The 15898-nt window shown below is 59.1% G+C and overlaps 1 protein-coding gene across 22 annotated transcripts in view; it reads right to left on the bottom strand.

Moving 5' to 3' along the window:
- JAKMIP3 (Janus kinase and microtubule interacting protein 3) overlaps nt 1–15898 on the bottom strand; it is a 128508-nt gene that overhangs the window by 6067 nt on the left and 106543 nt on the right. For 14 of the 22 annotated variants that reach the window (XM_074383105.1, XM_074383107.1, XM_074383110.1 and 11 more), the window contains 6 exons: nt 13391–13489; nt 12036–12134; nt 11872–11931; nt 9132–9197; nt 8332–8400; nt 8169–8246 (listed from right to left, as the gene is read on the bottom strand). In XM_074383105.1, coding sequence (XP_074239206.1) covers nt 8169–8246; nt 8332–8400; nt 9132–9197; nt 11872–11931; nt 12036–12134; nt 13391–13489 — 471 coding nt within the window. The remainder of the gene's footprint in view (nt 1–8168; nt 8247–8331; nt 8401–9131; nt 9198–11871; nt 11932–12035; nt 12135–13390; nt 13490–15898) is intronic. The other 8 variants (XM_074383112.1, XM_074383123.1, XM_074383114.1 and 5 more) reach the window with 1 other exon arrangement.

Genomic DNA, 15898 nt, shown 5'->3' with positions numbered 1-15898 from the left:
CCCCAGCATCACACAGGAAGGGCCCCCCCAGCATCACACAGGAAGGGCCCCCCCAGCATCACACAGGAAGAGATCTCCCAGCATCACACAGGAAGAGTCCCCCAGCATCACACAGGAAGAGATCCCCCCAGCATCACACAGGAAGAGCTCCCCCAGCATCACACAGGAAGAGATCCCCCCAGCATCACACAGGAAGAGCTCCCCCAGCATCACACAGGAAGAGATCCCCCCAGCATCACACAGGAAGAGATCTCCCAGCATCACACAGGAAGAGTCCCCCAGCATCACACAGGAAGAGATCCCCCCAGCATCACACAGGAAGAGCTCCCCCAGCATCACACAGGAAGAGATCCCCCCAGCATCACACAGGAAGAGATCCCCCAGCATCACACAGGAAGAGATCCCCCAGCATCACACAGGAAGAGATCCCCCAGCATCACACAGGAAGAGATCCCCCAGCATCACACAGGAAGGGCCCCCCCAGCATCACACAGGAAGAGCCCCCCAGCATCACACAGGAAGAGATCCCCCAGCATCACACAGGAAGAGCCCCCCCAGCATCACACAGGAAGAGATCCCCCAGCATCACACAGGAAGAGATCCCCCAGCATCACACAGGAAGAGATCCCCCAGCATCACACAGGAAGAGATCCCCAGCATCACACAGGAAGGGCCCCCCCAGCATCACACAGGAAGGGCCCCCCCAGCATCACACAGGAAGAGATCTCCCAGCATCACACAGGAAGAGTCCCCCAGCATCACACAGGAAGAGATCCCCCCAGCATCACACAGGAAGAGCTCCCCCAGCATCACACAGGAAGAGATCCCCCCAGCATCACACAGGAAGAGCTCCCCCAGCATCACACAGGAAGAGATCCCCCCAGCATCACACAGGAAGAGATCTCCCAGCATCACACAGGAAGAGTCCCCCAGCATCACACAGGAAGAGATCCCCCCAGCATCACACAGGAAGAGCTCCCCCAGCATCACACAGGAAGAGATCCCCCCAGCATCACACAGGAAGAGATCCCCCAGCATCACACAGGAAGAGATCCCCCAGCATCACACAGGAAGAGATCCCCCAGCATCACACAGGAAGAGATCCCCCAGCATCACACAGGAAGGGCCCCCCCAGCATCACACAGGAAGAGCCCCCCAGCATCACACAGGAAGAGATCCCCCAGCATCACACAGGAAGAGCCCCCCCAGCATCACACAGGAAGAGATCCCCCAGCATCACACAGGAAGAGTCCCCCCAGCATCACACAGGAAGGGCCCCCCAGCATCACACAGGAAGAGATCCCCCAGCATCACACAGGAAGGGCCCCCCCAGCATCACACAGGAAGAGATCCCCCAGCATCACACAGGAAGAGTCCCCCCAGCATCACACAGGAAGAGATCCCCCCAGCATCACACAGGAAGAGATCTCCCAGCATCACACAGGAAGAGATCCCCCAGCATCACACAGGAAGAGATCCCCCAGCATCACACAGGAAGAGATCCCCCAGCATCACACAGGAAGAGATCCCCCAGCATCACACAGGAAGGGCCCCCCCAGCATCACACAGGAAGAGCCCCCCAGCATCACACAGGAAGAGATCCCCCAGCATCACACAGGAAGGGCCCCCCCAGCATCACACAGGAAGGGCCCCCCAGCATCACACAGGAAGAGATCCCCCAGCACCACACAGGAAGGGCCCCCCCAGCATCACACAGGAAGAGATCCCCCAGCATCACACAGGAAGAGTCCCCCCAGCATCACACAGGAAGAGATCCCCCAGCATCACACAGGAAGAGTCCCCCAGCATCACACAGGAAGAGATCCCCCAGCATCACACAGGAAGAGCCCCCCCAGCATCACACAGGAAGAGTCCCCCCAGCATCACACAGGAAGGGCCCCCCCAGCATCACACAGGAAGAGATCCCCCAGCATCACACAGGAAGAGCCCCCCCAGCATCACACAGGAAGAGCCCCCCCAGCATCACACAGGAAGAGCCCCCCCAGCATCACACAGGAAGAGTCCCCCAGCATCACACAGGAAGAGTCCCCCAGCATCACACAGGAAGGGCCCCCCCAGCATCACACAGGAAGGGCCCCCCCAGCATCACACAGGAAGAGATCCCCCAGCATCACACAGGAAGAGATCCCCCAGCATCACACAGGAAGGGCCCCCCCAGCATCACACAGGAAGGGCCCCCCAGCATCACACAGGAAGAGATCCCCCAGCATCACACAGGAAGAGATCCCCCAGCATCACACAGGAAGGGCCCCCCCAGCATCACACAGGAAGAGATCCCCCAGCATCACACAGGAAGAGCCCCCCCAGCATCACACAGGAAGGGCCCCCCCAGCATCACACAGGAAGAGCCCCCCCAGCATCACACAGGAAGAGTCCCCCAGCATCACACAGGAAGAGCCCCCCCAGCATCACACAGGAAGAGCCCCCCCAGCATCACACAGGAAGGGCCCCCCCAGCATCACACAGGAAGAGATCCCCCAGCATCACACAGGAAGAGATCCCCCCAGCATCACACAGGAAGAGATCCCCCAGCATCACACAGGAAGAGATCCCCCCAGCATCACACAGGAAGGGCCCCCCAGCATCACACAGGAAGAGCCCCCCCAGCATCACACAGGAAGGGCCCCCCCAGCATCACACAGGAAGGGCCCCCCCAGCATCACACAGGAAGAGATCCCCCAGCATCACACAGGAAGGGCCCCCCCAGCATCACACAGGAAGAGCCCCCCCAGCATCACACAGGAAGAGATCCCCCAGCATCACACAGGAAGAGATCCCCCCAGCATCACACAGGAAGAGATCCCCCCAGCATCACACAGGAAGAGTCCCCCCAGCATCACACAGGAAGAGATCCCCCAGCATCACACAGGAAGAGTCCCCCAGCATCACACAGGAAGAGATCCCCCAGCATCACACAGGAAGAGTCCCCCCAGCATCACACAGGAAGAGATCCCCCAGCATCACACAGGAAGAGTCCCCCAGCATCACACAGGAAGAGATCCCCCAGCATCACACAGGAAGAGCCCCCCCAGCATCACACAGGAAGAGTCCCCCCAGCATCACACAGGAAGGGCCCCCCCAGCATCACACAGGAAGAGATCCCCCAGCATCACACAGGAAGAGCCCCCCCAGCATCACACAGGAAGAGCCCCCCCAGCATCACACAGGAAGAGCCCCCCCAGCATCACACAGGAAGAGTCCCCCAGCATCACACAGGAAGAGTCCCCCAGCATCACACAGGAAGGGCCCCCCCAGCATCACACAGGAAGGGCCCCCCCAGCATCACACAGGAAGAGATCCCCCAGCATCACACAGGAAGAGATCCCCCAGCATCACACAGGAAGGGCCCCCCCAGCATCACACAGGAAGGGCCCCCCAGCATCACACAGGAAGAGATCCCCCAGCATCACACAGGAAGAGATCCCCCAGCATCACACAGGAAGGGCCCCCCCAGCATCACACAGGAAGAGATCCCCCAGCATCACACAGGAAGAGCCCCCCCAGCATCACACAGGAAGGGCCCCCCCAGCATCACACAGGAAGAGCCCCCCCAGCATCACACAGGAAGAGTCCCCCAGCATCACACAGGAAGAGCCCCCCCAGCATCACACAGGAAGAGCCCCCCCAGCATCACACAGGAAGGGCCCCCCCAGCATCACACAGGAAGAGATCCCCCAGCATCACACAGGAAGAGATCCCCCCAGCATCACACAGGAAGAGATCCCCCAGCATCACACAGGAAGAGATCCCCCCAGCATCACACAGGAAGGGCCCCCCAGCATCACACAGGAAGAGCCCCCCCAGCATCACACAGGAAGGGCCCCCCCAGCATCACACAGGAAGGGCCCCCCCAGCATCACACAGGAAGAGATCCCCCAGCATCACACAGGAAGGGCCCCCCCAGCATCACACAGGAAGAGCCCCCCCAGCATCACACAGGAAGAGATCCCCCAGCATCACACAGGAAGAGATCCCCCCAGCATCACACAGGAAGAGAACCCCCCACCAACATCACACAGGAAGATTCTCCCAGTTTCTCCAGAGTAGAGGCATTAATCCTGGTCCAGGATTAACCAGCAGCCCTGTGCCTCCACATAGGTCTTTGGGGCCGAATGATCCTGAGTATTTGGCCCTGTTTGAGGCCTGAGGACACAGCTACCGTGGAGGTGGCAGAGAGAGGTGGCCTTGCAGGAAGCTGGGGCAACCCTGACTGACCTTCTGGAAGCATGTGGGGAGACCCACATCCCTCATCCCACCAGGGGTCCATCCCACCAGGGATGCTTGATCACAAGGATGGTGGTGGCAGCTGCTCGGGCCAGGGCGTGCAAGGGATGCCTCACTCCTGGAGCCCTCTGTGCTCAGACCTGCATTCTGTCAGGTCAAGGGGACCCACAGGCTACCTCCCCACTCATGGGCCAACTCTCCCGACCCAGTGGAGGGATTCTGGGCCTGAGGCATCACTCCAGACACAATCTTACATGGGAATTTTCGGCGACATCAGGGTGGAAAGGGTGAGGGCTCAGTAGACGGGTGCTGCCTGGCGGGCGGGAGCTGCCATCCTGGAGGGGCGGACATTCCCATTCCCTGTTTACGCCCGCCTCACACTCACCCCACAGTCATACTGAAAGGAAACACGGGAACTTTTTTTACAGTCTTCTTTTTGTGCCTTGGGCGTTTCCCACCATTGGCACGATGACGGTCTCTAAGATTTCAGAAACGCACGTCCTTCCCTTCCCTTTCCTGTCTCAAGGTGAGCTGGATTTAAAGGTCTCCACAGGACTCCTCAGCTCTTTCCCACCACGCCTACACAGCCCCCGCAAAGCACCTGCTGCCTGCCAGGCCTCGTGCTGGTCTCGGAGACCAGGCGGCAGCAGATGCTCATGGTCCCTGCTTGCCCCGAAGGAGGGCAGACCCATTTCCATGAGTGGGGCATGTCAGGGCTACCTTGCTGGGGTCAGGGAGGGCTTCCTAGAGGAGGCGAGGTGCAAAACTGAGGCTTGCAGTGTCAGGGATGGCCAGGAAAAGGGAGCATGCTCCCAGAGGACAGAGCAGCAGCGGCAAAGGCTGGGGGGGGGTCCCCTGTATCCCGGCCTGCGGGGGTGCTGCCTGCACAGCAGTGGAGACACTGCCAGCTGGGCTGCTCCCTAGCTGGATCCCACCCCCTCTCTACCCAGGCAGCAGGCCTTGGTGCGCATGGGAGAGCACTGCTCTAGAGGGTTCTTCCTCATCCAGCAGATAGGAACCTGTCTATACCAGCAGACGGCATGAACAGGATGAGCAAGGATGAGGGAGGATGAGGGGGTGTGAGGAGGCTGGAGAGCAGAGGCCGAGGGGCTGCGGTGGGCAGAGGCTGAGCTGAGGGAGGGGGCGGGGGCCGGATGCCACAGGGCCTGTTGCCTCAGCAAGCAGGTCTCTCCAGTAAGGGCAGCAGGGAGTCCCAGAAGGCGCGAGCAGATGAGTGTCAGCTGGCTGCAGTGTGGATGGTCTGGGGCACTGAGGGGCCTCTGCTTTTTACATCGGGTGACCACCCACTTCCAGCCTCCTTCCTTCTAACCACGCGAGGCCCAGCGGCTGCCCAGAAAGCTAAGTCCACAGTAGCCTGTGCCTGGGGGCCGCCCCATCCCCATGAGCAGGGAAGACATGCACTCCATGCGATGCAGGTCCCTGGCCACCTGGAGGGACACAGGTCTCACCACCGCTGGGGCCAGCTCACCCGGGGCTGCCCTCAGCACCCACAGGCCATAAGGACAATGGCCCGGGAAGCACAGCCAGTGGCCCGTGAGCTGCTCTCACGCAGGCCTGTGCACACGTGCTGCATAGCAACAGGAGGGCCGTTTCCAGTTTAGCGAGGGCCAGCCTCCATGCCCGGTGTCCTACAGGAACTCGGAATCCCTACAGTAGTTACTGGCTGAGCTGGGCCTCAAACCCAGGTCATCTCCCTCCAGCGCCTCCCACGGGTCACACACTGGCTTCCACAGCAACTGACATGGGCCTTGCACCGCCACCCAGGATGCCAGGTACCTGACGTGGCTGCTCTTTGCTCTGTAGGGTTCTGTGTTTGAGCCCTGGCCTTTCTATGTGAGGAACTCACATCCACGAGTTCAGAGAGGAGAGATCCCTAGTGCAGCAGTCAGGGCTGTGGGCGCAGGGGAAGAATGCTGAGATTCGACTCCTGCCTTCACTGTGACCACATGTCCGTGGGCAGGCCATCAACTTCTGTGCCTGGCTGGCCAGAACAGTGCCAGACCACAGGAAAGGCTCTTGAGTAGGCTCTCATTAAAATACTATCATTATCATCCTCATCATCACCACCATCGTCACCATCACCACTGTCACCATCATCATTTACCACCACCATCAACATGGTCACCACCACCACCGTCATCACTACCAACACTACCACCATGATCATCATTGTCACCTTCATCACCCATCATCACCATTATTACCACCACCACCGTCATCACCATCACCATCATCACCATCACCACTGCCACCATCATGATCATCATCATCATCACCATTGTCACCATCATCAGCACCATCATCACCACCACCATCATCATGGTCACCACCACCACCACTGTCATCACTACTACCAACACCACCAGCACCATGATCATCATTGTCACCTTCATCACCATCACCGGCATCATCACTCATCATCACCATCACCGCCACTACCACCATCACCACCATCATCACCATCACCACAATCATCATGGTCACCACCACCATCACTGTGATCACTACTACCACCACCACGATCATCATTGTCACCTTCATCACCACCACCAGCATCAACACTCATCATCTCCATTGCCGCCACTACCACCATCACCACCATCATCACTATCACCACTGTCACCATCATCAGCACCACCACCATCATCATGGTCACCACCACCACCGTCATCACTACTACCACCACCACCACGATCATCATTGTCACCTTCATCACCATCACCAGCATCAACACCCATCATCACCATCACCGCCACTACCACCATCACCACCATCATCACCATCACCACTGTCACCATCATCACCATCACCACCATCATCATGGTCACCACCACCACCACTGTCATCACTACTACTACCACCACCATGATCATCATTGTCACCTTCATCACCACCACCAGCATCAACACCCATCATCACCATCACCGCCACTACCACCATCACCACCATCATCATCACCATTGTCACCATCATCAGCACCACCACCATCATGGTCACCACCAGCACCACTGTCATCACTACCACCAACACCAACACCACTGCCACTGCCACCACCACCACCACCGTTATCATTGCCATCATCACCACCACCTTGACATCATCACCATCATCATCACCATCACTCAGAGTTCTCAGGCTGAACTTGGCCCCACGAATGAGCATTTTTATCCCAGCCCACCTTCCCTTGCTTTAAGTAGCCAAGCAGGTCTCCTTACAGGCATGAGGGTCAAGACCCTGTCTGCTGGGCTGGGTCCCGAGGTGAGCCTCTTGGTGGTGACGCTTACAACAGGGCCTGAATATCCTCCCAGTCATACCTTTGGTCATGCGACAGGAGTCTAGCAGGGACAAATGATTGCTTGCACAGTCATGGAGGAAGTAGCTCCCAGCAGGGGAACCCAGTTCTGAAGCCTAGTTTTCAACCCAGCAATGTCCTAAGCACCTCCCAGACACAGTGGATGAAACAGAACAAGACCACGCCTTCCCCTAGTGAGCAGGCCCTGTCCCAGAGCAGCCCCTGGTTTCTCTGGTTCCTGAGGGGAGGGGTGGGAGGTGGCAGACACTGGCCCACACCGACGCCTGGGCAGCCTTTAGGAATCAGGCCGTGTTTCTGTGCCCCAGTGCGCTGCACGAAAGCTGTGGCACGTTCTCACTGCACAGCGTGGGTTTAGACTTCCTCAATGAATCCTGCTCTGTTTAGGAAGCTCTAAGTGAAAACCCCGTCAGGCAGCTCTGGAGAGCCGGGGTTTACCACACAGTGTCATCAAGGGCTGGTAGGGACTGTTAGGGGCCCTGAGACCTGACCCGTACAGGCACCTGAGGCACCACTGGGCAGCTGAGCCACACGGCCATTTCCGCCCCAGTGCCCCCCTCCCCCGGGGCTCCAGCAGCCACGCGCCTCTCACCTTGTGGGCTTGGTCCAAGGCCTGCTTCCGGTAGTCCAGCTCCTCGTCCAGGTAGCCCTTCTGCTTACTGAACAGCTCCTGAAACACAGGAGGACCATGTCTCGGCCTCGAATGTCCCACCTGCAGCGCCTAGCCACAGAGCCTCGGGGAAGATGCCACCAACCTTCTCGCTCTCCAGATCCACCATCTTCCGCTGCAGTGCCGCCTCTGCCTCCTCAATCTGCTGGAGCCACTGGGCACAAACAGAACAAGCAGGACAGTGACCCCTGGGGTCCCCCACCCCGGCTCGTGGAGACAGCTGGGAGAGAAGCCAGGGCAGCCTGAGTCTTCCTTTCTCTTCTCCTTAGGGAGGGGAGAGCCCAGCCCTCTCCAGGGAGCTAGGGCTTCGCTGGCATCGTGGCCCTGCCCCTCCCACCGTCCAGCTGTCCAAGAAGTCTGCCCTGACACCTTCTCCAGAGAGGATGGACACTGGCTTGGGCACAGCGGGAGTGGACACGTCCCCAGAGCTCTGCCAGGACGGGCGGGGAGGGGTGGCCCGTTTCTCCAAGCCCCTATGTGCCAGGAGTATCCTCCTTGCTGTGGGAGGCCCAGCCCACCAGGAAGGTCTGGGCTAGGGGTGGGGCTAGGAGCAGGTGGTGGGTGGGCGGCCCCAGAAGAGAGCATGGTAGATTGAACAGAGAACGCTGCCTGTAGACTCACCATACCTTCCCGCCTTTGGGAAGAAACAGACAGGGCTGGTGTCAGAGCAAAGTGCAGCTGAATCTGTCCTTTGCAAAGGTGCACAGTGGGTGCTCTCTGATCTGATATCCCAAAGTAGCGGGGCAGCGGACCCCCATCCCGGCCCTAGACCCTCCTCCCAGGAAGAGCACCTTCTCTGAGCTGAGCAGGGCAGGAGACCCTAGGAGCCCGGGTCGAGGGCTGGGAGGAGAACCCCTTCTCGAGTGTCCACACAGCTGCTGTTACCTTCTCGGCCAAGGTCAGGACTGTCCTGGCTTGTATGACAACCACTTGCTCCTCATTGGTCAGATTCTGCACCCAAAAGCAGAACACAGGTGTGGTCAGAAGCAGTGCCTTCAGGGGCGGGGGCGAGTGACAGAGGCACGGGAGGCTGACTGGGGATTCTGGGGGTGGGCCACAGCTCAAAAGCGCTTTGACTAACACGTCCCAGCATCTCTGACACCCTTGACTCTTGAGCTTGCTCCCTTGGGGTGCTGTCAATTTTGTTTTCTGTCATCCTCCCGCTGCTGGTAATCACCAGGTCTAGGCAACCAGCCGAGGCAGTCAGTGTGCACTGCTCCACGCAGGCAGGCAGGCAGTCACAATATCCCCAGCAGCCGCCACTGCTCCGCTCAGCCTCTGTCCCCATCTGTGTGGAAAGCCAGCCTCTGCATATGCACCTGTGGTTATTAAAACACCGCTCGGAACAGTAGCGGGGAGACCAGTTCATGACTAAAATGGTGAATCCCTGGCGGGTTTTGTGCATGTTTTATTCACACTTCCTCCCCACCCAAGGGCCCGTGGGTGGCCCTTCTGGTTAGAGTGAGTATGGCTTTGGGGCCCTGTGGACGTGGGCACCCCACACTCTCAGACTGTGCTGCAGCCTGGCCCAGAACAGGGCTGCCCAGCCTCAGCTCACGGGACAGCAGGGGCTGGGTGCCTGGTCCCCGTGCGGAAGGGAGGCCCTTGCTCCTCTTCCCAGAGCCTCCCTGATTCTCGCCACTTGCTCCAACAGCCCTGTCCACGCTGTTCTCTCCCTGGAGCGCGAGCTTCCTAAGCCCAGGTGTTGCCTGCTGTCCGCAGCCCCAGAGTCCGCCCGGGGTCTCCCACAGTGGGAGGCAGGCTCAGTCTGTAGTCCGTGGTGGGGCCAGCTGCACTCCTGACTCAGGCGAGACCCTCATCCCGTGGGACTGGGGCCGGTGCCCTCGTCCCTCCTGCCCTGCTCCCTTCTCCCAGGGCTGGGTGGGCCACAGGCCTCTCCCCACACTTGGAGTTGGGGAGGCTGAGCAGGTGGCTTCAGGGTGACTGAGGGAATCTACCGGATGTGGTTAAACTGCGAGGCGCACGTGAGGCTTGCTCAACGCTGACTGCACAGTCAGGCTCGGTGGACACTGTCGGCCCGCTGTCAGGAGCTCCAGCATCTCCACAGGGCCCCTGGGCTTAAGCTTCGCCAAGCGTCCTCCAGTCCCTAACCTCCTCCATCCCTATGCTCTGTGATGATGGCCTCAGATGCTGCATGATGGCTACAGGGCCACACACTCAGTGACACTCTTGGTGGACAGGAGCCCTGAAATAGGCCTGGGTGGAGCTGAACGCCCCCAACTCTGCCACTACATCAGCTCTGTGACCCTGGGCAGTGCCTTTGGGTCTTCAGCTTCTCCAACTGTGAATCAGAGAGTTGCCCAATATGGTTCCCAAGGCCCCATGATGGGGCTGCTACCCAGGACTGGACCCCAGAGTATGTCAGGCCAATAGCCACCCTGCTGTGGCTTTTCTGCCACCGATGACCACAACGGAGTCCCCAGGTCTGAGAGAAGCAGACCCAGATGCAGAGCCTCCCCGCAGAAAGCACCCCTGCCCTGTGCCTCTCTGCTCCCCAGGTGCTGGGCAGGGAAGGGGAGAAGGGAGTCCTCTCACACAGGGCCCTGGATGGAGGGAGCGGAAGGTCAATGAATGCAGATGATGGATGGGTGGATGGAGGGGCCATGGATGGATAGATGGACAGCTTATGGAACATGGATGAATGAATGAATGGTGGATGGAGGATGGATAAACTGTGGAAGATGAATAGACAGATGGAGTCTGAAGAATGAATGAATGGAGGATAAAGGATGGATGGACTACAGAGAACTGATGGAGAATGAAGAGACAGATAAAGGATTGATGGACTGTGGAGGATGAATGAAGGATGGGCAGATGGGTGAAAGATTAATGGGTAGAGAATGGTAGATGGAGAAGAAATGGAGGATGGTGGATAGATGGACAGATTATGGTTGATGGATGAATGGATGGATTTGGGATGATGGATGGAGAATGGATGGACAGAATGTGGGTGATGGATGATTGGATGGATCAGGGATGATGAAGGTTGGGTAGATGAATGATGGAGGCTGGATGGATGGATTACACAGGATGGATGGATGGACGTAGGACAGAGAATGAATGAAGGGATGGTATATGATGGACTGATGGGGAGTAAATGGATGGGAGTGGAGGATCAGTGGATGGATGGATAGAAAGTGGATGAAAGGGTGCATTTACTTTGCTCACTTGGTAATTAACATTCTTTCAAGCAGTTTGCTGCAGAAATTGGAACTCTGCCCCAAATGAAACGTAGGGGTCATCTACAGAGTCTGCTTCTTCTCCCAAGACAAGGAAGTGGAACCCCTAAGGGTCTTGGCTTGTCTAAGAGCAACAGCCCCCATCCCCCCACAAGTGAGGAAGAGCTGAGAGACCCTAGAAGCTGGGGCGATGTGATGGGAAGTGCTGTCAGCTGGAAGAACCAGGTGCCCAGCAGAGGCCCCAGTGGGCCCGGAGCAGTGTGAGGAAGCCTCCGATTCTGAGCAGGCTGAGGGCCTTGGGGAGTGTCTCAGGCAGGGTGGCCCACGGCAGGGCTGTGGGAGGCTGGCAGGGCTCCTGAACCCCAGGGGGGCTGGGCTGGGGTTGTGGGTGTGAGGGGCATGCACAAGCCAGGAGAGCGACATACACTTACGGCGTTATCGCCCAGGATGTCCAGCTTCTTCATCAGCTCTGCCACCACGATGTCCTAGGAGGCACAGAGGACAGGCAGGGGTGAGCAGCGCGGGGTGGGCAGAAGGGACGGGGAGAGGCGAGGTGGGGAGGGGCGAGGTGGGGAGGGGCGAGGCTCACCGTCACGCCTTCGGCCTCGCAGTACACCTGCAGGGGGCTCTTCCCATCCACGAAGGGCGTGTGGTGGAAGTTGATGGCGGGCGACTTCCTCTCCCTCTCCTAAGAAGAGAGCAGAGGGTGAGCTGTTCCCCTCCCATCCCTTCCCTCCGAAAGGGCCGTGCTGGGGCCTGAGGAACACGGGCCCAGACGGTGGAACCAGGGATCGACACAGCATTTAGGAAAGCCAAACTGTGGCGGCGGTGGTGGGAGAATCTGCACTGGACCCGGACCGGCCCTCGAGGACGGCCCCTGTGCATTCGCTGACCCCAGATGGGCCACGCAGAGCTCATCATGCCCTGGCCACGCGGCATGGGCAGTCCCCACCCTGAGCCACAGCACATCCCTCAGTAAATCACAGGGGCTTCGGGAGTTTCCGGGGAGGGGCTGCAGGTCGTGTTCCCTGAGGGCCTGAACAGAAGAGCCTCTGCAGGACAGGCCGGCAGTGCTGCCACTGTGCCCACAGGCAGGCCCACGTGGCCGACGTTGTCCACAAGTGGAGTGACCACACAGCTGCCCTGCACCCGCAGTGGACGAGGGGGCTCTAAGAGGGGCTCCACTCGGACTCCGAGGCTCCAGGTGCTGGCCTGAGATGGAGGCCTCGGGGCTGCACATGGTGTTCAGCAGGGGTGGCCCCCGTGCGTGCCACTTCCTCCCAGTCCCACGGGTGGACCACCCTGGCAGTGAAACATGAGCACAGCGATATGGCCGCTCATGCCCAGCCTGAACTGTCCGGCGGGATCCCCCTCCCCCTCCTCCCTCCTCTTGTGACAGTCACAGCAGAGGATGCAGGGCCAGGGCCAGCAGGGCACAGAATAAGGGATCACCATGTGGCCCCCACTGCCCTCCCTCGGGGGCTTCTGTGAGCAAGAAACAAACGTCTGCCAACCGCTGAGGCCTGGGCATGGCTCTGCCACGCACCAGCTGCCACAGGGCCACAGGAGCAGACGGCCGGCCGACGCTCTGGCACCTCAGGACACAGGCAGGGCCATGGGAGCAGACGGCCGGTCAACGCACGAGGGCCTCAGGACACAGGCGTGGAGCAGACGCTGCAGCAGCACGCGTCGTGCTTTTGTGTTGTTATCCCTGCATGACGCTGAGCTCCACGGCCCACGGCCCCCCTTTCCACGTGCTTTGAGTGGCCTCCACAGGAAGAGGTGGCGGTTTATGGCCAGTTGCCTCTTTCCTCTCTGACCCAGGCTTTTGGGTTCATGTTCGGGGGCTCGGTGGGTTAGGAAGGCTGAGGGCTGGATCCCTGACACAGCCGCAGGCCACGACCGCTGGCCACCAGCCACAGTGCTGGCCACTGGCCCAGCTACCTCAAGCTCCAGGATCCGGAACTCCAGCAGCTCGTTTTGGTCTCTGGCATCCTGCACCTCGTGTCTGAGCCGAGCCTCCTCTGCCTCCATTTGTTTGATCTGCAACAGAAAAGGTGGGTGAGGTGAGGGGTCTGCGTCTCTCACCAGAGGCTTTGGGAGGTCAACTCCTGGCGGTCGGTGGGGCCGGCTGACCAGCCCAGTGCCCAGCCCTCGAAGCTCCTCAGAGCCCTGGGTGCGTCTGGGTCTGTCCTAGTGACACAGCCCAGCCGTTCAGTGGTGAGTGGAGCTGGGCAGGCAGCACCGCACGCCAAAAGCTGGGAGCTTGGAGGCTGCAGCAGGGCCCTGAGCCTGGGCAGTCCCTGGGCAGGGACTGGGGAGGAAGCTGTGGAGGATAAACGTCTCGAGCGGGGGCTGTGAACCACAAGCCACGAGCCTGGAGGCCGTAGCGGGACTCTAAGCTGGGATCGGGAACGGAGGCCTTCAAGGATAAATGCCCCAAGTGGCTTCCTGGTGTCCCTAGGAGCCCAGACTGTGCCCAGTGGAAGGAGCAGGTACCACGGCTGCCTGGACACTGGAATTCACTTGGCTACTTAAGGGACTGTTTCAACAGAACCAGTAACAAGGAAACCAGATGCAGGAGTCGCACCACCCTTTCCAAAGTGCAAAGTGACACAGCCCATGGCACGTGTCCTCAGCAGCCTCCTGAGGGGCAGGGTCCACCAGGGGCAGGCAGCTGCATCCATCGCCTGGTGCTGAGGCTGGGGGACTAATGACCTGCTCTGATGCTCAGGGGACCAAGAATGACTCAGGAACACTGCACCCTCTGAGTGAGCCCACTCCTCATGGGAGCTGGACCCACCCGCACAGCTACTGCACAGTGGGGCTGCCGTAGAACAGCTTCAGGGCCAGGAATGTGACCACGCCCAGCACAGCTGGGGAAAAGCACAGGCTCCAAGCGTGCAACTGGGCACATATGTATGTGCACAAGCATTTATGTGCGTGTGCCAGCACTTCTGTGCAGGTGTTCAAGTCTGTACACCAGCATTTCCATGCCCATGTGCTCAAATGTGCACACCAGCATTTATATGTGCACGTGATCGTGTGTGTGCATTTCCATGCGCAGGTGTTCAAGTGAGCATGCAAGTGTTTCCATGCGTCGGTGTTCAAGTGGGTGTGCCAGTGTTTACATACGCATGTGTTCAAGTGCATGTGCAAGCATTTCTGTGCACGTGTTAAGTGAGCGTGCGTTTCCATGCGTGGGTGTTCAAGTGCGTGTGCATTTCTGTGCACGTGTTCAAATGAGCATGCAAGCGTTTCTATGTGTGGGTGTTCAAGTGGGTGTGCCACTGTTTACATACATATGTGTTCAAGTGCGTGTGCAAGCATTTCTGTGCACGTGTTCAAGTGCGCATGCAAGCATTAATGTGTGCGGCTGTTCACGTGTGTGCCCTTAAGTGAGTGTGAATCTCTGCCTGTGCCAGCATTTACATGGAACGCATGGCATTGCACTGAGCCCCATGGAAACAGTTTACCTAACTTAAGAGCTGTTTTGTGTGTTCACAGGAAACATGGGGGTGCCGTTCACGATTCAAGATGTGAACCCAGCCTAAAGCAGGACCCCCAAAGGGCATGACCAGCCGTGGGCTGACAGCAGTGCAGGGGCTGGGTGAGACGTCCCCGTTGGTCTGGTGCTCGATCCTACTGGCACATGTCAGAGTTATCCGACAGGCCACCCTGGCATCTCTCCAGAGGGCCACACCTGCCCAGGTGAGGCGCCGCTGCCTCCTCAGGACACCTGCCCCTCCTGGTTGACAAGTGTTGTGGGGTCACGTGGAGCACCCCTCACCCACGTGTGGTAATGACCCCTGCACCCACAGTCAGCCCCAGCCCCGCCTCGTGCCACATCACCTGCTCCCACAGTTGTGGAGTGCACCCCTGCTGGGATGGTGCCAGACTGCCCAGACCTAAGCTAAGTCTAGAGCCCTCGGTGCTGTGACCCCTCTAACCAGTGCACAAGGCAGCTGAGCCAGTCAGGCCTGATGTGGTGGAGAGGTGCCCTGTGTGAAGCCTGTGCTCCCGTCCCTGCACCCCAGGCAGAAGCTAAGGCCACTTAGAGCAGCCTGGCCATACACTGCATGTTCTGATCTGTTTTACGTCAGGTAAAATTGTCCAGCCCACAATCCTCAGCCAGTGTATGGGTTGGGGTGGGGGTGAGGGCAGCATTTTGGGAGCCTCTTGTCATCTGGGGCCGAGACAGCCTGGACCTGAGCTCGCCGGGCGATGCCCCGGTGAAGTGTCAAACATGCACTTGCTCAGCCAGACTGGTCCACAGGCTCTTCCCTGAGAACCCTTTAGCTTCCTCACAAGTGTTGCTGGAGACTTCCCTGACCCAGCCAGGCGTCCCACAGGGATGATGATTCCAGTGGTCTCAAAAGGGCACCTGATTCACGATGCTCTAACCAGCCCACCCACGGAGCCCATCAGCACAGCAGGACAGGAACGGAGACG

The sequence above is a fragment of the Saimiri boliviensis genome, chromosome 12 (genome assembly GCF_048565385.1).
Source record: "Saimiri boliviensis isolate mSaiBol1 chromosome 12, mSaiBol1.pri, whole genome shotgun sequence".
In the NCBI taxonomy this organism is placed as follows: Eukaryota; Metazoa; Chordata; class Mammalia; order Primates; family Cebidae; genus Saimiri; species Saimiri boliviensis.
The sequence above is the reverse complement of the archived record's forward strand: the minus strand, read 5'-3'. Positions and strand labels throughout refer to the sequence as shown.